Source organism: Dendropsophus ebraccatus, chromosome 1 (assembly GCF_027789765.1).
Source record: "Dendropsophus ebraccatus isolate aDenEbr1 chromosome 1, aDenEbr1.pat, whole genome shotgun sequence".
Classification (NCBI taxonomy): Eukaryota; Metazoa; Chordata; class Amphibia; order Anura; family Hylidae; genus Dendropsophus; species Dendropsophus ebraccatus.
Window position 1 is genome coordinate 964,871 of NC_091454.1, and position 23,110 is coordinate 987,980.

The following is a 23,110-nucleotide window of genomic DNA, read 5'->3' on the forward strand; positions in this document are numbered from 1 at the left end:
GATAGTGATAGTGATGGGGGTGATAGTGATGGGGGTGATAGTGATGGGGGTGATAGTGATGGTGGTGATAGTGATGGTGGTGATGGGGGTGATAGTGATAGTGATGGTGGTGATGGGGGTGATAGTGATGGGGGTGATAGTGATGGTGGTGATAGTGATAGTGATGGGGGTGATAGTGATGGGGGTGATAGTGATGGTGGTGATAGTGATGGTGGTGATAGTGATAGTGATGGGGGTGATAGTGATGGGGGTGATAGTGATGGGGGTGATAGTGATGGGGGTGATAGTGATGGGGTGATAGTGATGGTGGTGATGGGGGTGATAGTGATGGGGGTGATAGTGATGGGGGTGATGGTGATGGGGGTGATAGTGATGGGGGTGATGGTGATGGGGGTGATAGTGATGGGGGTGATAGTGATGGGGGTGATAGTGATGGGGGTGATAGTGATGGTGGTGATAGTGATGGTGGTGATAGTGATGGTGGTGATAGTGATGGGGGTGATAGTGATGGGGGTGATAGTGATGGGGGTGATAGTGATGGGGGTGATAGTGATGGTGATGGGGGTGATAGTGATGGGGGTGATAGTGATGGTGATGGGGGTGATAGTGATGGGGGTGATAGTGATGGGGGTGATAGTGATGGGGGTGATAGTGATAAGGGTGATAGTGATAAGGGTGATAGTGATGGGGGTGATAGTGATGGGGGTGATAGTGATAGTGATGGGGGTGATAGTGATGGGGGTGATAGTGATGGGGGTGATAGTGATGGGGTGATAGTGATGGTGGTGATGGGGGTGATAGTGATGGTGGTGATAGTGATGGTGGTGATAGTGATGGGGGTGATAGTGATGGGGGTGATAGTGATGGGGGTGATAGTGATGGGGGTGATAGTGATGGGGGTGATAGTGATGGGGGTGATAGTGATGGGGGTGATAGTGATGGGGGTGATAGTGATGGGGGTGATAGTGATGGGGTGATAGTGATGAGGGTGATGATGTAATAAGTGATGATGATGAGGGTGATAATGTAATGGGTGATGGTGATGATGTAATACGTGATGATGATGAGGGTGATAATGTAATGGGTGATGATACAATGGGTGATGGGCCCCCGAGTGATGACCCCTTGCCCTTTCTCCCCTGAGGCTGTCGGAGGTGGATAAGCAGTGCCTGTGGTATTTCCGCCGCTGCCCCCGGCCTCCCCCGCACCTCCTGCCACTCATCCTGGGCAGCGCTCCCGGCTGGGACCCGCCCTCTATCTCGGCCATGTACCGGGTGCTGGAGGACTGGAGCTTCTCGGGGCCCCTGGAGGCTCTGGGTCTGCTGAGTCCCTGGTGAGTTCTGTAGTGGGGGAGGGGGCATTACACAGGCTGAGGCCTGCAGAAGGACATGACCACTCTGCCCTCTCTTCAGCTTTGCCGATGAGAAGATCCGCAGGGCGGCGTGCCGGGAGCTGGAGCAGCTGTCATGTGACCAACTACTGGACATCCTGCCACAATTAGTCCAGGTGAGCCCGGCCAAGAGACATAACCCCCATCATCATCATCATCCCCCCCGCCTCTTTATCCTTCTCCTTTATCCTCCTCCTCCTCATCGTCCTCTTCTTTATCCTCCTGCTCCTCCTTTATTCTCCGCCTTCTCCTCTTTATAATCCCCCTCCTCTTATTCAGCCTCCTCCTCTTTATCATCCTCCTCCTCCTCATCGTTTATCCTTCTGCTCCTCCTTTATTCTCCGCCTTCTCCTCTTTATAATCCCCCTCCTCTTATTCAGCCTCCTCCTCTTTATCATCCTCCTTCTCTTATTCAGCCTCCTCCTCTTTATCATCCTCCTCATCGTTTATCCTTCTGCTCCTCCTTTATTCTCCGCCTTCTCCTCTTTCTCATCCTCATCCTCTTTTACAGCCTCCTCCTCTTTATCATCCTCCTCCTCATCGTTTATCCTTCTGCTCCTCCTTTATTCTCCACCTTCTCCTCTTTATCATCCTCCTCCTCTTATACAGCCTCCTCCTCCTCTTTATCATCCTCCTCCTCCTCCTCATCGTTTATCCTTCTGCTCCTCCTTTATTCTCCGCCTTCTCCTCTTTATCATCCTCCTCCTCCTCCTCCTCTTTATCATCCTCCTCCTCCTCATTGTCCTCTTCTTTATCCTTCTACTCCTCCTTTATTCTCCACCTTCTCTTCTTTATAATCCTCCTCCTCTTATTCGGCTGCCTCCTCCTCTTTATCATCCTCCTCCTCCTCCTCATTGTCCTCTTCTTTATCCTTCTGCTCCTCCTTTGTTCTCCACCTTCTCCTCTTTATCATCCTCCTCCTCTTATTCAGACGACTTCACCTCTTTATCATCCTCCTCCTCATTGTCCTCTTCTTTATCCTTCTGCTCCTCCTTTGTTCTCCTCCTCCTCCTCTTTATCATCCTCCTCCTCATTGTCCTCTTCTTTATCCTTCTGCTCCTCCTTTTTTCTCCTCCTCCTCCTCTTTATCATCCTCCTCCTCCTCCTCATTGTCCTCTTCTTTATCCTTCTGCTCCTCCTTTGTTCTCCTCCTCCTCCTCTTTATCATCCTCCTCCTCCTTCCATTGTCCTCTTCTTTATCCTTCTGCTCCTCTTTATCATCCTCCTCTTCATTGTCCTCTTCTTTATCCTTCTGCTCCTCCTTTGTTCTCCTCCTCTTTATCATCCTCCTTCTCCTCATTGTCCTCTTCTTTATCCTTCTGCTCCTCCTTTGTTCTCCTCCTCTTCCTCCTCCTCTTTATCATCCTCCTCCTCCTCCTCCTCCTCCTCATTGTCCTCTTCTTTATCCTTCTGCTCCTCCTTTGTTCTCCTCCTCTTTCTCCTCCTCTTTATCATCCTCCTCCTCCTCTTTATCATCCTCCTCCTCCTCTTTATCATCCTCCTCCTCCTCATTGTCCTCTTCTTTATCCTTCTGCTCCTCCTTTGTTCTCCTCCTCCCTCCTCCTCCTCTTTATCATCCTCCTCCTCCTCCTCCTCCTCCTCATTGTCCTCTTCTTTATCCTTCTGCTCCTCCTTTGTTCTCCTCCTCTTCCTCCTCCTCTTTATCATCCTCCTCCTCCTCTTTATCATCCTCCTCCTCCTCCTCCTCCTCATTGTCCTCTTCTTTATCCTTCTGCTCCTCCTTTGTTCTCCTCCTCTTTATCATCCTCCTCCTCCTCATTGTCCTCTTCTTTATCCTTCTGCTCCTCCTTTGTTCTCCTCCTCTTCCTCCTCCTCTTTATCATCCTCCTCCTCCTCTTTATCCTCCTCCTCCTCCTCATTGTCCTCTTCTTTATCCTTCTGCTCCTCCTTTGTTCTCCTCCTCTTTCTCCTCCTCTTTATCATCCTCCTCCTCCTCTTTATCATCCTCCTCCTCATTGTCCTCTTCTTTATCCTTCTGCTCCTCCTTTGTTCTCCTCCTCCCTCCTCCTCCTCTTTATCATCCTCCTCCTCCTCCTCCTCCTCCTCATTGTCCTCTTCTTTATCATTCTGCTCCTCCTTTGTTCTCCTCCTCTTCCTCCTCCTCTTTATCATCCTCCTCCTCCTCTTTATCATCCTCCTCCTCCTCCTCCTCCTCCTCATTGTCCTCTTCTTTATCCTTCTGCTCCTCCTTTGTTCTCCTCCTCTTCCTTCTCCTCTTTATCATCCTCCTCCTCCTCATTGTCCTCTTCTTTATCCTTCTGCTCCTCCTTTGTTCTCCTCCTCTTCCTCCTCCTCTTTATCATCCTCCTCCTCCTCTTTATCCTCCTCCTCCTCCTCCTCCTCCTCCTCATTGTCCTCTTCTTTATCCTTCTGCTCCTCCTTTGTTCTCCTCCTCTTCCTTCTCCTCTTTATCATCCTCCTCCTCCTCATTGTCCTCTTTTTTATCCTTCTGCTCCTCCTTTGTTCTCCTCCTCTTCCTCCTCCTCTTTATCATCCTCCTCCTCCTCTTTATCCTCCTCCTCCTCCTCATTGTCCTCTTCTTTATCCTTCTGCTCCTCCTTTGTTCTCCTCCTCCTCCTCTTTAGAATCCTTCTCCTCCTCCTCTTTATCATCCTCCTCTTTATCCTCCTCATTTTTACATTGAAACAGAGTTTTTTTTCACATTCAAGATTTATGAAGATTTTCAGGTACAAAAAAAGAAAAGAAACAAAATAAATAAATAAATGGAGGGGAAGGTATAATAGGAAAACAAAGCATCCCAGCGAGGCGTAATAGCATCGCAACGCAATAAAATGTGAGTAAATGGTGCAGCGTAATAACATACACTCAGCGGCCACTGTATTAGGTACACCATGCTAGTAACGGGTTGGACCCCCTTTTGCCTTCAGAACTGCCCCAATTCTTGGTGGCAAAGATACAACAAGGTGCTGGAAGCTTCCTCAGAGATTTTGGTCCATAGTGACATGATGACATCACACAGTTGCCGCAGATTTGTCGGCTGCACATCCATGATGCCAATCTCCCGTTCCACCACAAAGATGCTCTATTGGATTGAGATCTGGTGACTGTGGAGGCCATTGGAGTACAGTGACCTCATTGTCATGTTCAAGAAACCAGTCTGAGATGATTCTAGCTTTATGACATGGCGCATTATCCTGCTGAAAGTAGCCATCAGATGTTGGGTCCATTGTGGTCATAAAGGGATGGACATGGTCAGCAACAATACTCAGGTAGGCTGTGGCGTTGCAACAATGCTCAATTGGTACCAAGGGGCCCAAAGAGTGCCAAGAAAATATTCCCCACACCATGACACCACCACCACCAGCCTGAACCGCTGATACAAGGCAGGATGGATCCATGCTTTCATGTTGTTGGCGCCAAATTCTGACCCTACCATCCGAATGTCGCAGCAGAAATCGAGACTCATCAGAACAGGCAACGTTTTTCCAATCGTCTACTGTCCAATTTCGATGAGCTTGTGCAGATTGTAGCCTCAGTTTCCTGTTCTTAGCTGAGCGGAGTGGCTCCCGGTGTGGTCTTCTGCTGCTGTAGCCCATCTGCCTCAGAGTTGGCCGTACTGTGCGTTCAGAGATGCTCTTCGGCCTACCTTGGCTGTAACGGTTGGCTATTTGAGTCACTGTTGCCTTTCTATCAGCTGGAACCAGTCTGCCCATTCTCCTCTGACCTCTGGCACCAACAAGGCATTTCCGCCCACAGAACTGCCGCTCAGTTGGCCCTCAGATCACCTTTCTTCCCCATACTGATGCTCGGTTTGAACTGCAGGAGATTGTCTGGACCATGTCTACATGCCTAAAGAGTTGCCGCCATGTGATTGGCTGATTAGAAATTAAGAGGTAACGTGCAGTTGGACAGGTGTACCTAATAAAGTGGCCGGTGAGTGTATAATAAGGATGATAAGAGCTGAACCACTATTCCTAAATGACACCGCAATAGGGGTGGTGTCCGCTGCCCTATCAGTTACAGACCTCCCCCGATATCCACAAAACAACCATCAGATGGGTCACTGCAGGCAGCCCGAAATATGCCGAGAATTATCCAGTGACCGCCAGAAAGCAAGGGATCCTAAGGGGCCGATTATCGCTCCGTGGAATAGAGACAACGATCAGCCAATGATCGTATTATCGCCTGATCGTTTATTTAGGTGCAAACCTAGAATCATCGGGCACCGACCGCGCATCGCTACGTGGAATAGTGGTGCGCGGCGGGCGACCGACCATTTTAAAACACCATACTTTACCTATCCAGGCTGCAGGGCTTCTCCTGCACTCCTTCTCCCGGTCCAGTGTGCAGCAGCAGCTTCGGAGCAGCCTGTCTGAGCTGACAGATCGCTGAGCCAATCATTAGTTTGGACCGCCTTGGCCAGTGATTGGCTCAGACCGCTCCAAAGCTGCTGCTGTGCGGGGTTGATAAAAGATGACTTTTTACCTGAACAAGCACCATGACGTATGATATAAAATAACGTATGAAAAACGCTAAATTTACCCTTTACACCTGTGTAGAGATGTCAGAATGCACAAAGGGGGCGACAGTGTCACTTTAAAGCACATAGTCACCGACTTATCCCAATCCAACGCAGGAATACTAACCAATTCGCTATTCCAAAGAGTCAAGAAGAGAACTCATCGCCTTACATGGAGTACCCTGCATACAAAGCTGCTCAAGAGGTCAAAGGTCGTGTAAGCTGGAGATTCCCTTTATGAGTTACAAAGAAATGGTGCAGTTGTACATACTCCATGGATCTACTAGGGGTACGTAGAGTGGCAGGAACCAGCTCCTCATAAGATGTGAGATTACCGTCCGTGACTATGTTGTGAAAGCCTAAATAAACCAAAGACTCCGAAGCTGGTGGAAATTCTTGGTCACCTAGTACTGGAGAAAGTGGGCTATAAAAAGACCAGTAGTCGGAGGTGTAGAAGTCAAAGCGTCTCTGATAGACTTCAACACCGGAGGTGTATGCAAGGCCAGCAGACCCCCAGTAGGATGTTTGGACAACCATGGCCATGTGCTGGGTTCCTTCCCAGAGCTGCAATGCTTCACTGCCACCCAATGCTTGGTGGTTTGTGTAAGAAAGCAATGAAGTATTCTGGAGTGGAAGTTCAACGAGAATGCTTCGGATAGGTTCACAGTTATGTACGCTCCCAGGTACTTCAATGTGGAAGGCTGCCATGTGAATGAGAGAGACCAGAGAAGGCGATCGGGACACATTCAGTGCGGAACTCTTGGTTACAAAAGTGAGAACATGCCTCCAATTCGGCCATAAGAGAGGGAAGCGAAATTAGCGGCTTTGTGAGATATAAGAACAAATCATCGGCAAATGCCGAACATATGTGGGGAGTGGGCCCCATTTTATAGAAATATTGACGTTCTGCCTGATACAAAGTACATACAATGAAGGAGAGCGAGGACATCCCTGCCTGTTGCCATTACAAATCGCCAATGCTTGAAAGAGCGTTCCGTGGCCTCTGAGTCTGTGGAGTCTTATACAAATACGCCAGCGCATACCAGGGCCAAGATCAATTGGCCTTAACGTAGCCATCAGAAATCCCTGATCCACCTACATCAGGAGATAAAAGCCTAGGCGGAAGATCCCGGGCAGAATGCACAGTGGAAAAGAGGGGATGATCTCAGGCTTCTCGCCAAGGTATAAAGCCAACTTCATCCAGGTGGATTAGGGACACAAGATGGGGGCAAGTCTGTTCACCAATGTCTTTGCCTAAATCTTGGCATCTGTGAGAGACCCGGTAGTTGTCCTCATCGTAGTTAGATACGTCGTGGAGCGCTTGTCCCTAAGGGCCCTAGCAAGGTAGTTACCAGATTTATTTCCCCATTCATAAAACATCCCAGAGCAAAGCTGCCTATACAGTCAGTATTTACGATTTATACAGATCTGATCTCCAGATGGACCCGTTCCATCTCCCTATATACAGGATCCAACATCATCTGTCTGCGTCTCAAGGCAATGGAGTTGTGAAAGTAATTTCTTTAGCTTAAATGCGGCCTCTTTTTTTCAGACGGGAGCCATGTTTAATAAGTATGCCACAAGTGGTGCATGTGGTGAGGTCCGGAGGTGGGCTCCATAAGGTGGTGGTGCCTCTGAAACACAGAGAGAATCCAGCAGTATGTTTATGTGTATAATGTGTCTTAGGACGAAGGGCCGATCTAAAACCAGCAAGTAGCAGTGCATAATCCCAGTATAGGATGGACCCTATAGCCGAATGGAACAGCCTAGGTAAAAGATAAATCAGGATATAATCCATCCGGCTATACACTGTATAAGAGGCTGAATAATATGTGCAATACGCCAAGTATCTACAAGCTGAAGTGCATGACGTTTAAGGGCAGTAATCTGGGAGTGTGGGATTGTGGGATGTCCTGAGGAGGTGTCCAACGTGGCCAGTAATCTGGGAGTGTGGGATTGTGGGATGTCCTGAGGAGGTGTCCAACGTGGGCAGTAATCTGGGAGTGTGGGATTGTGGGATGTCCTGAGGAGGTGTCCAATGTGGGCAGTAATTCCGGGAGTGTGGGATGTCCTGAGGAGGTGTCCAACGTGGCCAGTAATCTGGGAGTGTGGGATTGTGGGATGTCCTGAGGAGGTGACCTGTGTGGCCAGTAATCTGGGAGTGTGGGATTGTGGGATGTCCTGAGGAGGTGTCCAATGTGGGCAGTAATCTGGGAGTGTGGGATTGTGGGATGTCCTGAGGAGGTGTCCAACGTGGCCAGTAATCTGGGAGTGTATGATTGTGGGATGTCCTGAGGAGGTGTCCAACCTGGGGGTGTGGGATTTGGGGATGTCCTGAGGAGGTGACCCCTGTGGCCAGTAATCTGGGAGTGTGGGATTGTGGGATGTCCTGAGGAGGTGTCCAACGTGGGCAGTAATCTGGGAGTGTGGGATTTGGGGATGTCCTGAGGAGGTGTCCAACGTGGCCAGTAATCTGGGGGTGTGGGATTGTGGGATGTCCTGAGGAGGTGTCCAATGTGGCCAGTAATCTGGGAGTGTGGGATTGTGGGATGTCCTGAGGAGGTGTCCAATGTGGGCAGTAATCTGGGAGTGTGGGATTGTGGGATGTCCTGAGGAGGTGTCCAACGTGGGCAGTAATCTGGGAGTGTGGGATGTCCTGAGGAGGTGACCTGTGTGGCCAGTAATCTGGGGGTGTGGGATTTGGGGATGTCCTGAGGAGGTGTCCAACATGGGCAGTAATCTGGGAGTGTGGGATTGTGGGATGTCCGGAGGAGGTGACCTGTGTGGCCAGTAATCTGGGGGTGTGGGATTTGGGGATGTCCTGAGGAGGTGTCCAACGTGGGCAGTAATCTGGGAGTGTGGGATTTGGGGATGTCCTGAGGAGGTGACCTGTGTGGCCAGTAATCTGGGGGTGTGGGATTTGGGGATGTCCTGAGGAGGTGACCTGTGTGGCCAGTAATCTGGGAGTGTGGGATTGTGGGATGTCCTGAGGAGGTGTCCAACGTGGCCAGTAATCTGGGGGTGTGGGATTTGGGGATGTCCTGAGGAGGTGTCCAACGTGGCCAGTAATCTGGGGGTGTGGGATTTGGGGATGTCCTGAGGAGGTGTCCAACGTGGGCAGTAATCTGGGAGTGTGGGATTTGGGGATGTCCCGAGGAGGTGACCTGTGTGGCCAGTAATCTGGGGGTGTGGGATTTGGGGATGTCCTGAGGAGGTGACCTGTGTGGCCAGTAATCTGGGAGTGTGGGATTGTGGGATGTCCTGAGGAGGTGTCCAACGTGGCCAGTAATCTGGGGGTGTGGGATTTGGGGATGTCCGGAGGAGGTGTCCAACGTGGCCAGTAATCTGGGAGTGTGGGATTTGGGGATGTCCTGAGGAGGTGACCTGTGTGGCCAGTAATCTGGGAGTGTGGGATTTGGGGATGTCCTGAGGAGGTGACCTGTGTGGCCAGTAATCTGGGGGTGTGGGATTGTGGGATGTCCGGAGGAGGTGACCTGTGTGGCCAGTAATCTGGGGGTGTGGGATTTGGGGATGTCCGGAGGAGGTGACCTGTGTGGCCAGTAATCTGGGGGTGTGGGATTTGGGGATTTCCGGAGGAGGTGACCTGTGTGGCCAGTAATCTGGGAGTGTGGGATTGTGGGATGTCCGGAGGAGGTGACCTGTGTGGCCAGTAATCTGGGGGTGTGGGATTTGGGGATGTCCGGAGGAGGTGACCTGTGTGGCCAGTAATCTGGGGGTGTGGGATTTGGGGATGTCCGGAGGAGGTGACCTGTGTGGCCAGTAATCTGGGAGTGTGGGATTTGGGGATGTCCGGAGGAGGTGACCTGTGTGGCCAGTAATCTGGGGGTGTGGGATTTGGGGATGTCCGGAGGAGGTGTCCAACGTGGCCAGTAATCTGGGAGTGTGGGATGTCCGGAGGAGGTGACCTGTGTGGCCAGTAATCTGGGAGTGTGGGATTGTGGGATGTCCTGAGGAGGTGACCTGTGTGGCCAGTAATCTGGGAGTGTGGGATTTGGGGATGTCCTGAGGAGGTGTCCAACGTGGGCAGTAATCTGGGAGTGTGGGATTTGGGGATGTCCTGAGGAGGTGACCTGTGTGGCCAGTAATCTGGGAGTGTGGGATTGTGGGATGTCCTGAGGAGGTGTCCAACGTGGCCAGTAATCTGGGGGTGTGGGATTTGGGGATGTCCTGAGGAGGTGTCCAACGTGGCCAGTAATCTGGGGGTGTGGGATTTGGGGATGTCCGGAGGAGGTGTCCAACGTGGCCAGTAATCTGGGAGTGTGGGATTTGGGGATGTCCTGAGGAGGTGACCTGTGTGGCCAGTAATCTGGGAGTGTGGGATTGTGGGGATGTCCTGAGGAGGTGTCCAACGTGGCCAGTAATCTGGGGGTGTGGGATTGTGGGATGTCCTGAGGAGGTGTCCAACGTGGCCAGTAATCTGGGGGTGTGGGATTTGGGGATGTCCGGAGGAGGTGTCCAACGTGGCCAGTAATCTGGGGGTGTGGGATTGTGGGATGTCCTGAGGAGGTGACCTGTGTGGCCAGTAATCTGGGAGTGTGGGATTTGGGGATGTCCTGAGGAGGTGACCTCTGTGGCCAGTAATCTGGGGGTGTGGGATTTGGGGATGTCCGGAGGAGGTGACCTGTGTGGCCAGTAATCTGGGGGTGTGGGATTTGGGGATGTCCTGAGGAGGTGACCTGTGTGGCCAGTAATCTGGGGGTGTGGGATGTCCGGAGGAGGTGACCTGTGTGGCCAGTAATCTGGGGGTGTGGGATTTGGGGATGTCCGGAGGAGGTGACCTGTGTGGCCAGTAATCTGGGGGTGTGGGATTTGGGGATGTCCGGAGGAGGTGACCTGTGTGGCCAGTAATCTGGGGGTGTGGGATTTGGGGATGTCCGGAGGAGGTGACCTGTGTGGCCAGTAATCTGGGAGTGTGGGATTTGGGGATGTCCGGAGGAGGTGACCTGTGTGGCCAGTAATCTGGGGGTGTGGGATTTGGGGATGTCCGGAGGAGGTGACCTGTGTGGCCAGTAATCTGGGGGTGTGGGATTTGGGGATGTCCGGAGGAGGTGACCTGTGTGGCCAGTAATCTGGGAGTGTGGGATTTGGGGATGTCCGGAGGAGGTGACCTGTGTGGCCAGTAATCTGGGAGTGTGGGATTTGGGGATGTCCGGAGGAGGTGACCTGTGTGGCCAGTAATCTGGGGGTGTGGGATTTGGGGATGTCCGGAGGAGGTGTCCAACGTGGCCAGTAATCTGGGAGTGTGGGATGTCCGGAGGAGGTGACCTGTGTGGCCAGTAATCTGGGAGTGTGGGATTGTGGGATGTCCTGAGGAGATGACCTGTGTGGCCAGTAATCTGGGAGTGTGGGATTTGGGGATGTCCTGAGGAGGTGTCCAACGTGGGCAGTAATCTGGGAGTGTGGGATTTGGGGATGTCCTGAGGAGGTGACCTGTGTGGCCAGTAATCTGGGAGTGTGGGATTGTGGGATGTCCTGAGGAGGTGTCCAACGTGGCCAGTAATCTGGGGGTGTGGGATTTGGGGATGTCCTGAGGAGGTGTCCAACGTGGCCAGTAATCTGGGGGTGTGGGATTTGGGGATGTCCGGAGGAGGTGTCCAACGTGGCCAGTAATCTGGGAGTGTGGGATTTGGGGATGTCCTGTGGAGGTGACCTGTGTGGCCAGTAATCTGGGAGTGTGGGATTGTGGGGATGTCCTGAGGAGGTGTCCAACGTGGCCAGTAATCTGGGGGTGTGGGATTGTGGGATGTCCTGAGGAGGTGTCCAACGTGGCCAGTAATCTGGGGGTGTGGGATTTGGGGATGTCCGGAGGAGGTGTCCAACGTGGCCAGTAATCTGGGGGTGTGGGATTGTGGGATGTCCTGAGGAGGTGACCTGTGTGGCCAGTAATCTGGGAGTGTGGGATTTGGGGATGTCCTGAGGAGGTGACCTCTGTGGCCAGTAATCTGGGGGTGTGGGATTGGGGGATGTCCGGAGGAGGTGACCTGTGTGGCCAGTAATCTGGGGGTGTGGGATTTGGGGATGTCCGGAGGAGGTGACCTGTGTGGCCAGTAATCTGGGGGTGTGGGATTTGGGGATGTCCTGAGGAGGTGACCTGTGTGGCCAGTAATCTGGGGGTGTGGGATGTCCGGAGGAGGTGACCTGTGTGGCCAGTAATCTGGGGGTGTGGGATTTGGGGATGTCCGGAGGAGGTGACCTGTGTGGCCAGTAATCTGGGGGTGTGGGATTTGGGGATGTCCGGAGGAGGTGACCTGTGTGGCCAGTAATCTGGGGTGTGGGATTTGGGGATGTCCGGAGGAGGTGACCTGTGTGGCCAGTAATCTGGGAGTGTGGGATTTGGGGATGTCCGGAGGAGGTGACCTGTGTGGCCAGTAATCTGGGGGTGTGGGATTTGGGGATGTCCGGAGGAGGTGACCTGTGTGGCCAGTAATCTGGGGGTGTGGGATTTGGGGATGTCCGGAGGAGGTGACCTGTGTGGCCAGTAATCTGGGAGTGTGGGATTTGGGGATGTCCGGAGGAGGTGACCTGTGTGGCCAGTAATCTGGGGGTGTGGGATTTGGGGATGTCCGGAGGAGGTGACCTGTGTGGCCAGTAATCTGGGAGTGTGGGATTTGGGGATGTCCGGAGGAGGTGACCTGTGTGGCCAGTAATCTGGGGGTGTGGGATTTGGGGATGTCCGGAGGAGGTGACCTGTGTGGCCAGTAATCTGGGGGTGTGGGATTTGGGGATGTCCGGAGGAGGTGACCTGTGTGGCCAGTAATCTGGGGGTGTGGGATTTGGGGATGTCCGGAGGAGGTGACCTGTGTGGCCAGTAATCTGGGGGTGTGGGATTTGGGGATGTCCGGAGGAGGTGACCTGTGTGGCCTTCAAGGGCACATAGCAATCCCCACAAACATACGAAGCTCCTTGTGCAAACCCCGCTAGCTTCTCCAACACTTTCAGCAAGAATGGAACTTGCCCAGTATTAGGGGCAGAGATAGAGGCGAGGGTTAACAGCGCGAACAAACAAGTATCTGGCCGGTGAATCCTTTAAAACATCCACTAACGGCCAAAGTCTTCTGGAACGCTCGGGAGAGCCCTCTAGTCTCCATTATTTGTGTCTATCACCTTGGGACATGTCCGCCCGTAAGGAGTCTCCTGGTTCTTGCTCTTTGCTTACGGAACCCATAGAAAACTTGGGACTGTTTCTCTAGGATAGGAAATCCCGAGAGCACAAAATCCGGCAGAAGAGTATAAAGCCGAGAGTGGGACGCCACGGCCGCCTCTAACCACCAGTCACTCAATGGAAGCCAAAAAACACCAAGAACAAAGGGGAAAAGGCAACAAAAATAGTCTGCAAAGAGAAACATAGTCCCAACCAAACCCTAGTGGGGTAGTCCTGGTCAACACAGGCCAGAGTATGCACAGGGACCAAAAAGTAAGAAGTACCAACATCTCAGGGGTGACAGCAACAGCCTACTGACTATCCTACTAACATAAGTGCTATCAGGGCAGAGCTGTGTAACCCCTTACATATACCACAATATTATATTCCGTATGGGGGGGAAAGGAAACATGGACCCCAGTCCTAATCTAAGAGAAAAGAGAAGAAAGGCAATGCATCAACCTAAGGACCATCATACAGATGGGACCCAGCATCAACCTAAGGACCATCATACAGATGGGACCCAGCATCAACCTAAGGACCATCATACAGATGGGACAATGCATCAACCTAAGGACCATCATACAGATGGGACCCAGCATCAACCTAAGGACCATATTACAGATGGGACCCAGCATCAACCTAAGGACCCTCATACAGATGGGACCCAGCATCAACCTAAGGACCATCATACAGATGGGACCCAGCATCAACCTAAGGACCATCATACAGATGGGACATAGCATCAACCTGAGGACCATATTACAGATGGGACCCAGCATCAACCTAAGGACCATCATACAGATGGGACCCAGCATCAACCTAAGGACCCTCATACAGATGGGACCCAGCATCAACCTAAGGACCATCATACAGATGGGACCCAGCATCAACCTAAGGACCATCATACAGATGGGACATAGCATCAACCTGAGGACCATATTACAGATGGGACCCAGCATCAACCTAAGGACCATCATACAGATGGGACCCAGCATCAACCTAAGGACCATCATACAGATGGGACCCAGCATCAACCTAAGGACCATCATACAGATGGGACCCAGCATCAACCTAAGGACCATCATACAGATGGGACAATGCATCAACCTAAGGACCATCATACAGATGGGACCCAGCATCAACCTGAGGACCATATTACAGATGGGACATAGCATCAACCTGAGGACCATATTACAGATGGGACAATGCATCAACCTAAGGACCATCATACAGATGGGACCCAGCACCAACCTGAGGACCATATTACAGATGGGACAATGCATCAACCTAAGGACCATCATACAGATGGGACCCAGCACCAACCTGAGGACCATATTACAGATGGGACAATGCATCAACCTAAGGACCATCATACAGATGGGACCCAGCACCAACCTGAGGACCATATTACAGATGGGACATAGCATCAACCTGAGGACCATCATACAGATGGGACCCAGCACCAACCTGAGGACCATATTACAGATGGGACAATGCATCAACCTAAGGACCATCATACAGATGGGACCCAGCACCAACCTGAGGACCATATTACAGATGGGACAATGCATCAACCTAAGGACCATCATACAGATGGGACCCAGCATCAACCTGAGGACCATCATACAGATGAGACATAGCATCAACCTAAGGACCATCTCACAGATGGGACCCAGCATCAACCTGAGGACCATATTACAGATGGGACCCAGCATCAACCTGAGGACCATCATACAGATGGGACATAGCATCAACCTAAGGACCATCATACAGATGGGACCCAGCATCAACCTGAGGACCATATTACAGATGGGACATAGCATCAACCTGAGGACCATCATACAGATGGGACCCAGCATCAACCTGAGGACCATCATACAGATGGGACCCAGCATCAACCTGAGGACCATATTACAGATGGGACATAGCATCAACCTGAGGACCATCATACAGATGGGACCCAGCATCAACCTGAGGACCATATTACAGATGGGACAATGCATCAACCTAAGGACCATCATACAGATGGGACCCAGCACCAACCTGAGGACCATATTACAGATGGGACCCAGCATCAACCTGAGGACCATATTACAGATGGGACATAGCATCAACCTGAGGACCATATTACAGATGGGACCCAGCATCAACCTAAGGACCATATTACAGATGGGACCCAGCACCAACCTGAGGACCATATTACAGATGGGACATAGCATCAACCTAAGGACCATCATACAGATGGGACCCAGCACCAACCTGAGGACCATCATACAGATGGGACCCAGCATCAACCTGAGGACCATATTACAGATGGGACCCAGCATCAACCTAAGGACCATATTACAGATGGGACCCAGCACCAACCTAAGGACCATATTACAGATGGGACCCAGCACCAACCTGAGGACCATATTACAGATGGGACCCAGCATCAACCTAAGGACCATATTACAGATGGGACCCAGCACCAACCTGAGGACCATATTACAGATGGGACATAGCATCAACCTAAGGACCATCATACAGATGGGACCCAGCACCAACCTGAGGACCATATTACAGATGGGAATAGCAGCGAGCAGGGAACGAGGAGCACACGAGCTGAGATCGCTTGGTTGCTCCTCACTGTCGTAGAATAGGGCCTTAAAGGGGTTATCCAGTGCTACAAAAACATGGCCACTTTCCCCCTACTGTTGTCTCCAGGTCAGGTGTGCTTTGCAATTAAGCTCCATTGACTTCAATGGAACTGAGTTTAAAAACCCCACCCAATCTGGAGACAACAGTAGGGGAAAGTGGCCGTGTTTTTGTAGCACTGGATAACCCCTTTAAGTGACCAAAGTTCAGAAGAGTAGTAGATCTCTGCTTTACTGCTAGTGCACTGATGACCCCTGACCTCTGCACCCTGATGACCCCTGACCTCTGCACGGTGATCTTCACATTTTCCTACCTGATGGTCAGGGGTTATCAGTGCAGTGAAGCAAAGATCTTTTTGTCTGCCTGTTAACCCTTTTTTTATGTTGCCGGCATGTAAGTAAACATTGGGTCACTTACACACTGCAGTACATAAGGGGTTAAGCAGAAGGACAAAGGCGGCTCTTATCTTCTCCCCGGGCCCCCTCCTGCACAGGCCCCATAGCAACTGCCTACTCTGCCTCTGTCAGCTCTGTCAGAGCTCTCCTTACACACGTTCTCCCGCCTGTGCGCCAAGCCACACCCCCAAAACATAGAGATATATAAAGGTTTCCATCATGTCCCCCCTTCCCTTCTTCCTCCTCCTGTAACATATATAAAGGTTTCCATCATGTCCTCCCTTTCCCTTCTTCCTCCTCCTGTAACATATATAAAGGTTTCCATCATGTCCTCCCTTTCCTTCTTCCTCCTGTAACATATATAAAGGTTTCCATCATGTCCTCCTTTCCCTTCCTCCTGTAACATATATAAAGGTTTCCATCATGACCCCTCCCCCCCTTTCCTTCTTCCTCCTGTAACATATATAAAGGTTTCCATCATGTCCTCCTTTCCCTTCTTCCTCCTGTAACATATATAAAGGTTTCCATCATGTCCCCCCTTTCCCTTCTTCCTCCTGTAACATATATAAAGGTTTCCATAATGTCCTCCCTTTCCCTTCTTCCCTCCTGTAACATATATACAGGTTTCCATCATGTCCCTCCTTTCCCTTCTTCCTCCTGTAACATATATAAAGGTTTCCATCATGTCCCTCCTTTCCCTTCTTCCTCCTGTAACATATATAAAGGTTTCCATCATGTCCTCCCTTTCCCTTCTTCCTCCTGTAACATATATAAAGGTTTCCATCATGCCCTCCCTTTCCCTTCTTCCTCCTGTAACATATATAAAGGTTTCCATCATGTCCTCCCTTTCCCTTCTTCCCCCTGTAACATATATAAAGGTTTCCATCATGTCTCCCCTTTCCCTTCTTCCTCCTGTAACATATATAAAGGTTTCCATCATGTCCTCCCTTTCCCTTCTTCCCCCTGTAACATATATAAAGGTTTCCATCATGTCCTCCTTTCCCTTCTTCCTCCTGTAACATATATAAAGGTTTCCATCATGTCCTCCCTTTCCCTTCTTCCTCCTGTAACATATATAAAGGTTTCCATCATGTCCTCCCTTTCCCTTCTTCCTCCTCCTGTAACATATATAAAGGTTTCCATCATGTCCTCCTTTCCCTTCTTACTCCTGTAACATATATAAAGGTTTCCATCATGTCCTCCCTTTCCCTTCTTCCCCCTGTAACATATATAAAGGTTTCCATCATGTCCTCCCTTTCCCTTCTTCCCCCTGTAACATATATAAAGGTTTCCATCATGTCTTCCCTTTCCCTTCTTCCTCCTGTAACATATATAAAGGTTTCCATCATGTCTCCCCTTTCCCTTCTTACTCCTGTAACATATATAAAGGTTTCCATCATGTCCTCCTTTCCCTTCTTCCTCCTGTAACATATATAAAGGTTTCCATCATGTCCCTCCTTTCCCTTCTTCCTCCTCCTGTAACATATATAAAGGTTTCCATCATGTCCTCCCTTTCCCTTCTTCCTCCTGTAACATATATAAAGGTTTCCATCATGTCCCCCCTTTCCCTTCTTCCTCCTGTAACATATATAAAGGTTTCCATCATGTCCTCCTTTCCCTTCTTCCCTCCTGTAACATATATAAAGGTTTACATCATGTCCTCCCTTTCCCTTCTTCCTCCTCCTGTAACATATATAAAGGTTTCCATCATGTCCCCCCTTCCCCTTCTTCCTCCTGTAACATATATAAAGGTTCCCATCATGTCCTCCCTTTCCCTTCTTCCCCCTGTAACATATATAAAGGTTCCCATCATGTCCTCCCTTTCCCTTCCTCCTCCTGTAACATATATAAAGGTTTCCATCATGTCCCCCCTTTCCCTTCTTCCCCCTGTAACATATATAAAGGTTTCCATCATGTCCCCCCTTTCCCTTCTTCCTCCTGTAACATATATAAAGGTTTCCATCATGTCCCCCCTTTCCCTTCTTCCTCCTGTAACATATATAAAGGTTTCCATCATGTCCCTCCTTTCCCTTCTTCCCCCTGTAACATATATAAAGGTTTCCATCATGTCCTCCCTTTCCCTTCTTCCTCCTGTAACATATATAAAGGTTTCCATCATGTCCTCCCTTTCCCTTCTTCCCCCTGTAACATATATAAAGGTTTCCATCATGCCCCCCCCCCTTTCCCTTCTTCCTCCTGTAACATATATAAAGGTTTCCATCATGTCCTCCCTTTCCCTTCTTCCTCCTGTAACATATATAAAGGTTTCCATCATGTCCCCCCTTTCCCTTCTTCCTCCTGTAACATATATAAAGGTTTCCATCATGTCCCTCCTTTCCCTTCTTCCCTCCTGTAACATATATAAAGGTTTCCATCATGTCCCTCCTTTCCCTTCTTCCCTCTGTGTAACATATATAAAGGTTTCCATCATGTCCCTCCTTTCCCTTCTTCCCTCCTGTAACATATATAAAGGTTTCCATCATGTCCCTCCTTTCCCTTCTTCCCTCTGTGTAACATATATAAAGGTTTCCATCATGTCCCTCCTTTCCCTTCTTCCCCCTGTAACATATATAAAGGTTTCCATCATGTCCCCCTTTCCCTTCTTCCTCCTGTAACATATATAAAGGTTTCCATCATGTCCTCCTTTCCCTTCTTCCTCCAGTAACATATATAAAGGTTTCCATCATGTCCTCCCTTTCCCTTCTTCCTCCTGTAACATATATAAAGGTTTCCATCATGTCCTCCCTTTCCCTTCTTCCTCCTATAACATATATAAAGGTTCCATCATGTCCTCCCTTTCCCTTCTTCCTCCTGTAACATATATAAAGGTTTCCATCATGTCCTCCTTTCCCTTCTTCCCCCTGTAACATACAGTATATAAAGGTTTCCATCATGTCCCTCCTTTCCCTTCTTCCCTCCTGTAACATATATAAAGGTTTCCATCATGTCCCTCCTTTCCCTTCTTCCTCCTGTAACATATATAAAGGTTTCCATCATGTCCTCCCTTCCCCTTCTTCCTCCTCCTGTAACATATATAAAGGTTTCCATCATGTCCCTCCTTTCCCTTCTTCTTTCTGTATATAAAGGTTTCCATCATGTCCTCCCTTTCCCTTCTTCCTCCTGTATATAAAGGTTTCCATCATGTCCCCCCTTTCCCTTCTTCCTCCTCCTGTAACATATATAAAGGTTTCCATCATGTCCCCCTTTCCCTTCTTCCTCCTGTAACATATATAAAGGTTTCCATCATGCCCTCCCTTTCCCTTCTTCCTCCTGTAACATATATAAAGGTTTCCATCATGTCCCCCCTTTCCCTTCTTCCTCCTCCTGTAACATATATAAAGGTTTCCATCATGTCCCCCCTTTCCCTTCTTCCTCCTGTAACATATATAAAGGTTTCCATCATGTCCCCCCTTTCCCTTCTTCCTCCTGTAACATATATAAAGGTTTCCATCATGTCCCCCCTTTCCCTTCTTCCTCCTCCTGTAACATATATAAAGGTTTCCATCATGTCCTCCCTTTCCCTTCTTCCCCCTGTAACATATATAAAGGTTTCCATCATGTCCCCTTTCCCTTCTTCCTCCTGTAACATATATAAAGGTTTCCATCATGTCTCCCCTTTCCCTTCTTCCCCCTGTAACACATATAAAGGTTTCCATCATGTCCTCCCTTTCCCTTCTTCCTCCTGTAACATATATAAAGGTTTTCATCATGTCCTCCCTTTCCCTTCTTCCTCCTGTAACATATATAAAGGTTTCCATCATGTCCTCCTTTCCCTTCTTCCTCCAGTAACATATATAAAGGTTTCCATCATGTCCTCCCTTTCCCTTCTTCCTCCTGTAACATATATAAAGGTTTCCATCATGTCCCCCCTTCCCCTTCTTCCTCCTGTAACATATATAAAGGTTTCCATCATGTCCTCCTTTCCCTTCTTCCTCCAGTAACATATATAAAGGTTTCCATCATGTCCTCCCTTTCCCTTCTTCCTCCTGTAACATATATAAAGGTTTCCATCATGTCCTCCCTTTCCCTTCTTCCTCCTATAACATATGTAAAGTTTCCATCATGTCCTCCCTTTCCCTTCTTCCCCCTGTAACATATATAAAGGTTTCCATCATGTCCTCCTTTACCTTCTTCCCCCTGTAACATATATAAAGGTTTCCATCATGTCCCTCCTTTCCCTTCTTCCTCCTCCTGTAACATATATAAAGGTTTCCATCATGTCCCTACTTTCCCTTCTTCCCCCTGTAACATACAGTATATAAAGGTTTCCATCATGTCCCTCCTTTCCCTTCTTCCTCCTGTATATAAAGGTTTCCATCATGTCCCCCCTTTCTCTTCTTCCCCCCTGTAACATATATAAAGGTTTCCATCATGTCCCCCCTTTCCCTTCTTCCTCCTCCTGTAACATATATAAAGGTTTCCATCATGTCCCCTCTTTCCCTTCTTCCTCCTGTAACATATATAAAGGTTTCCATCATGTCCTCCCTTTCCCTTCTTCCCCCTGTAACATATATAAAGGTTTCCATCATGTCCCCCCTTTCCCTTCTTCCCCCTGTAACATATATAAAGGTTTCCATCATGTCCCCCCTTTCCCTTCTTCCTCCTGTAACATATATAAAGGTTTCCATCATGTCCTCCCTTTCCCTTCTTCCCCCTGTAACATATATAAAGGTTTCCATTATGTCCTCCCTTTCCCTTCTTCCTCCTGTAACATATATAAAGGTTTCCATCATGTCCTCCCTTTCCCTTCTTCCTCCTGTAACATATATAAAGGTTTCCATCATGTCCTCCCTTTCCCTTCTTCCTCCTGTAACATATATAAAGGTTTTCATCATGTCCTCCCTTTCCCTTCTTCCTCCTGTAACATATATAAAGGTTTCCATCATGTCCTCCTTTCCCTTCTTCCTCCAGTAACATATATAAAGGTTTCCATCATGTCCTCCCTTTCCCTTCTTCCTCCTGTAACATATATAAAGGTTTCCATCATGTCCCCCCTTCCCCTTCTTCCTCCTGTAACATATATAAAGGTTTCCATCATGTCCTCCTTTCCCTTCTTCCTCCAGTAACATATATAAAGGTTTCCATCATGTCCTCCCTTTCCCTTCTTCCTCCTGTAACATATATAAAGGTTTCCATCATGTCCTCCCTTTCCCTTCTTCCTCCTGTAACATATGTAAAGTTTCCATCATGTCCTCCCTTTCCCTTCTTCCTCCTGTAACATATATAAAGGTTTCCATCATGTCCTCCTTTCCCTTCTTCCTCCTGTAACATATATAAAGGTTTCCATCATGTCCTCCTTTACCTTCTTCCCCCTGTAACATATATAAAGGTTTCCATCATGTCCCTCCTTTCCCTTCTTCCTCCTCCTGTAACATATATAAAGGTTTCCATCATGTCCCTACTTTCCCTTCTTCCCCCTGTAACATACAGTATATAAAGGTTTCCATCATGTCCCTCCTTTCCCTTCTTCCTCCTGTATATAAAGGTTTCCATCATGTCCCCCCTTTCTCTTCTTCCCCCCTGTAACATATATAAAGGTTTCCATCATGTCCCCCCTTTCCCTTCTTCCTCCTCCTGTAACATATATAAAGGTTTCCATCATGTCCCCTCTTTCCCTTCTTCCTCCTGTAACATATATAAAGGTTTCCATCATGTCCTCCCTTTCCCTTCTTCCCCCTGTAACATATATAAAGGTTTCCATCATGTCCCCCCTTTCCCTTCTTCCCCCTGTAACATATATAAAGGTTTCCATCATGTCCTCCCTTTCCCTTCTTCCCCCTGTAACATATATAAAGGTTTCCATCATGTCCCCCCTTTCCCTTCTTCCCCCTGTAACATATATAAAGGTTTCCATCATGTCCTCCTTTCCCTTCTTCCTCCTGTAACATATATAAAGGTTTCCATCATGTCCCCCCTTTCCCTTCTTCCTCCTGTAACATATATAAAGGTTTCCATCATGTCCCTCCTTTCCCTTCTTCCCCCTGTAACATATATAAAGGTTTCCATCATGTCCTCCCTTTCCCTTCTTCCTCCTGTAACATATATAAAGGTTTCCATCATGTCCTCCCTTTCCCTTCTTCCCCCTGTAACATATATAAAGGTTTCCATCATGCCCCCCCCCTTTCCCTTCTTCCTCCTGTAACATATATAAAGGTTTCCATCATGTCCCCCCTTTCCCTTCTTCCCTCCTGTAACATATATAAAGGTTTCCATCATGTCCCTCCTTTCCCTTCTTCCTCCTGTAACATATATAAAGGTTTACATCATGTCCTCCCTTTCCCTTCTTCCCTCCTGTAACATATATAAAGGTTTCCATCATGTCTCCCCTTTCCCTTCTTCCCCCTGTAACATATATAAAGGTTTCCATCATGTCCCTCCTTTCCCTTCTTCCCTCTGTGTAACATATATAAAGGTTTCCATCATGTCCCTCCTTTCCCTTCTTCCCCCTGTAACATATATAAAGGTTTCCATCATGTCCCCCTTTCCCTTCTTCCTCCTGTAACATATATAAAGGTTTCCATCATGTCCTCCTTTCCCTTCTTCCTCCTGTAACATATATAAAGGTTTCCATCATGTCCCTCCTTTTCCCTTCTTCCTCCTGTAACATATATAAAGGTTTCCATCATGTCCTCCTTTCCCTTCTTCCTCCAGTAACATATATAAAGGTTTCCATCATGTCCTCCCTTTCCCTTCTTCCTCCTGTAACATGTATAAAGGTTTCCATCATGTCCTCCCTTTCCCTTCTTCCTCCTATAACATATATAAAGGTTCCATCATGTCCTCCCTTTCCCTTCTTCCTCCTGTAACATATATAAAGGTTTCCATCATGTCCTCCTTTCCCTTCTTCCCCCTGTAACATACAGTATATAAAGGTTTCCATCATGTCCTCCCTTTCCCTTCTTCCTCCTGTAACATATATAAAGGTTTCCATCATGTCCCTCCTTTCCCTTCTTCCTCCTGTAACAAATATAAAGGTTTCCATCATGTCCCCCCTTTCCCTTCTTCCCTCCTGTAACATATAT

General features: G+C 48.9%; 1 protein-coding gene across 4 annotated transcripts in view; it reads left to right on the top strand.

Annotated features, from left to right (window-relative positions):
- The window catches only part of PIK3C2G (phosphatidylinositol-4-phosphate 3-kinase catalytic subunit type 2 gamma), a 91,051-nt gene that overhangs the window by 42,780 nt on the left and 25,161 nt on the right, over nucleotides 1–23,110 (top strand). For all 4 annotated transcript variants that reach the window (XM_069963575.1, XM_069963572.1, XM_069963579.1 and 1 more), the window contains exons 16-17: nucleotides 1,145–1,333; nucleotides 1,413–1,506. In XM_069963575.1, coding sequence (XP_069819676.1) covers nucleotides 1,145–1,333; nucleotides 1,413–1,506 — 283 coding nt within the window. The remainder of the gene's footprint in view (nucleotides 1–1,144; nucleotides 1,334–1,412; nucleotides 1,507–23,110) is intronic.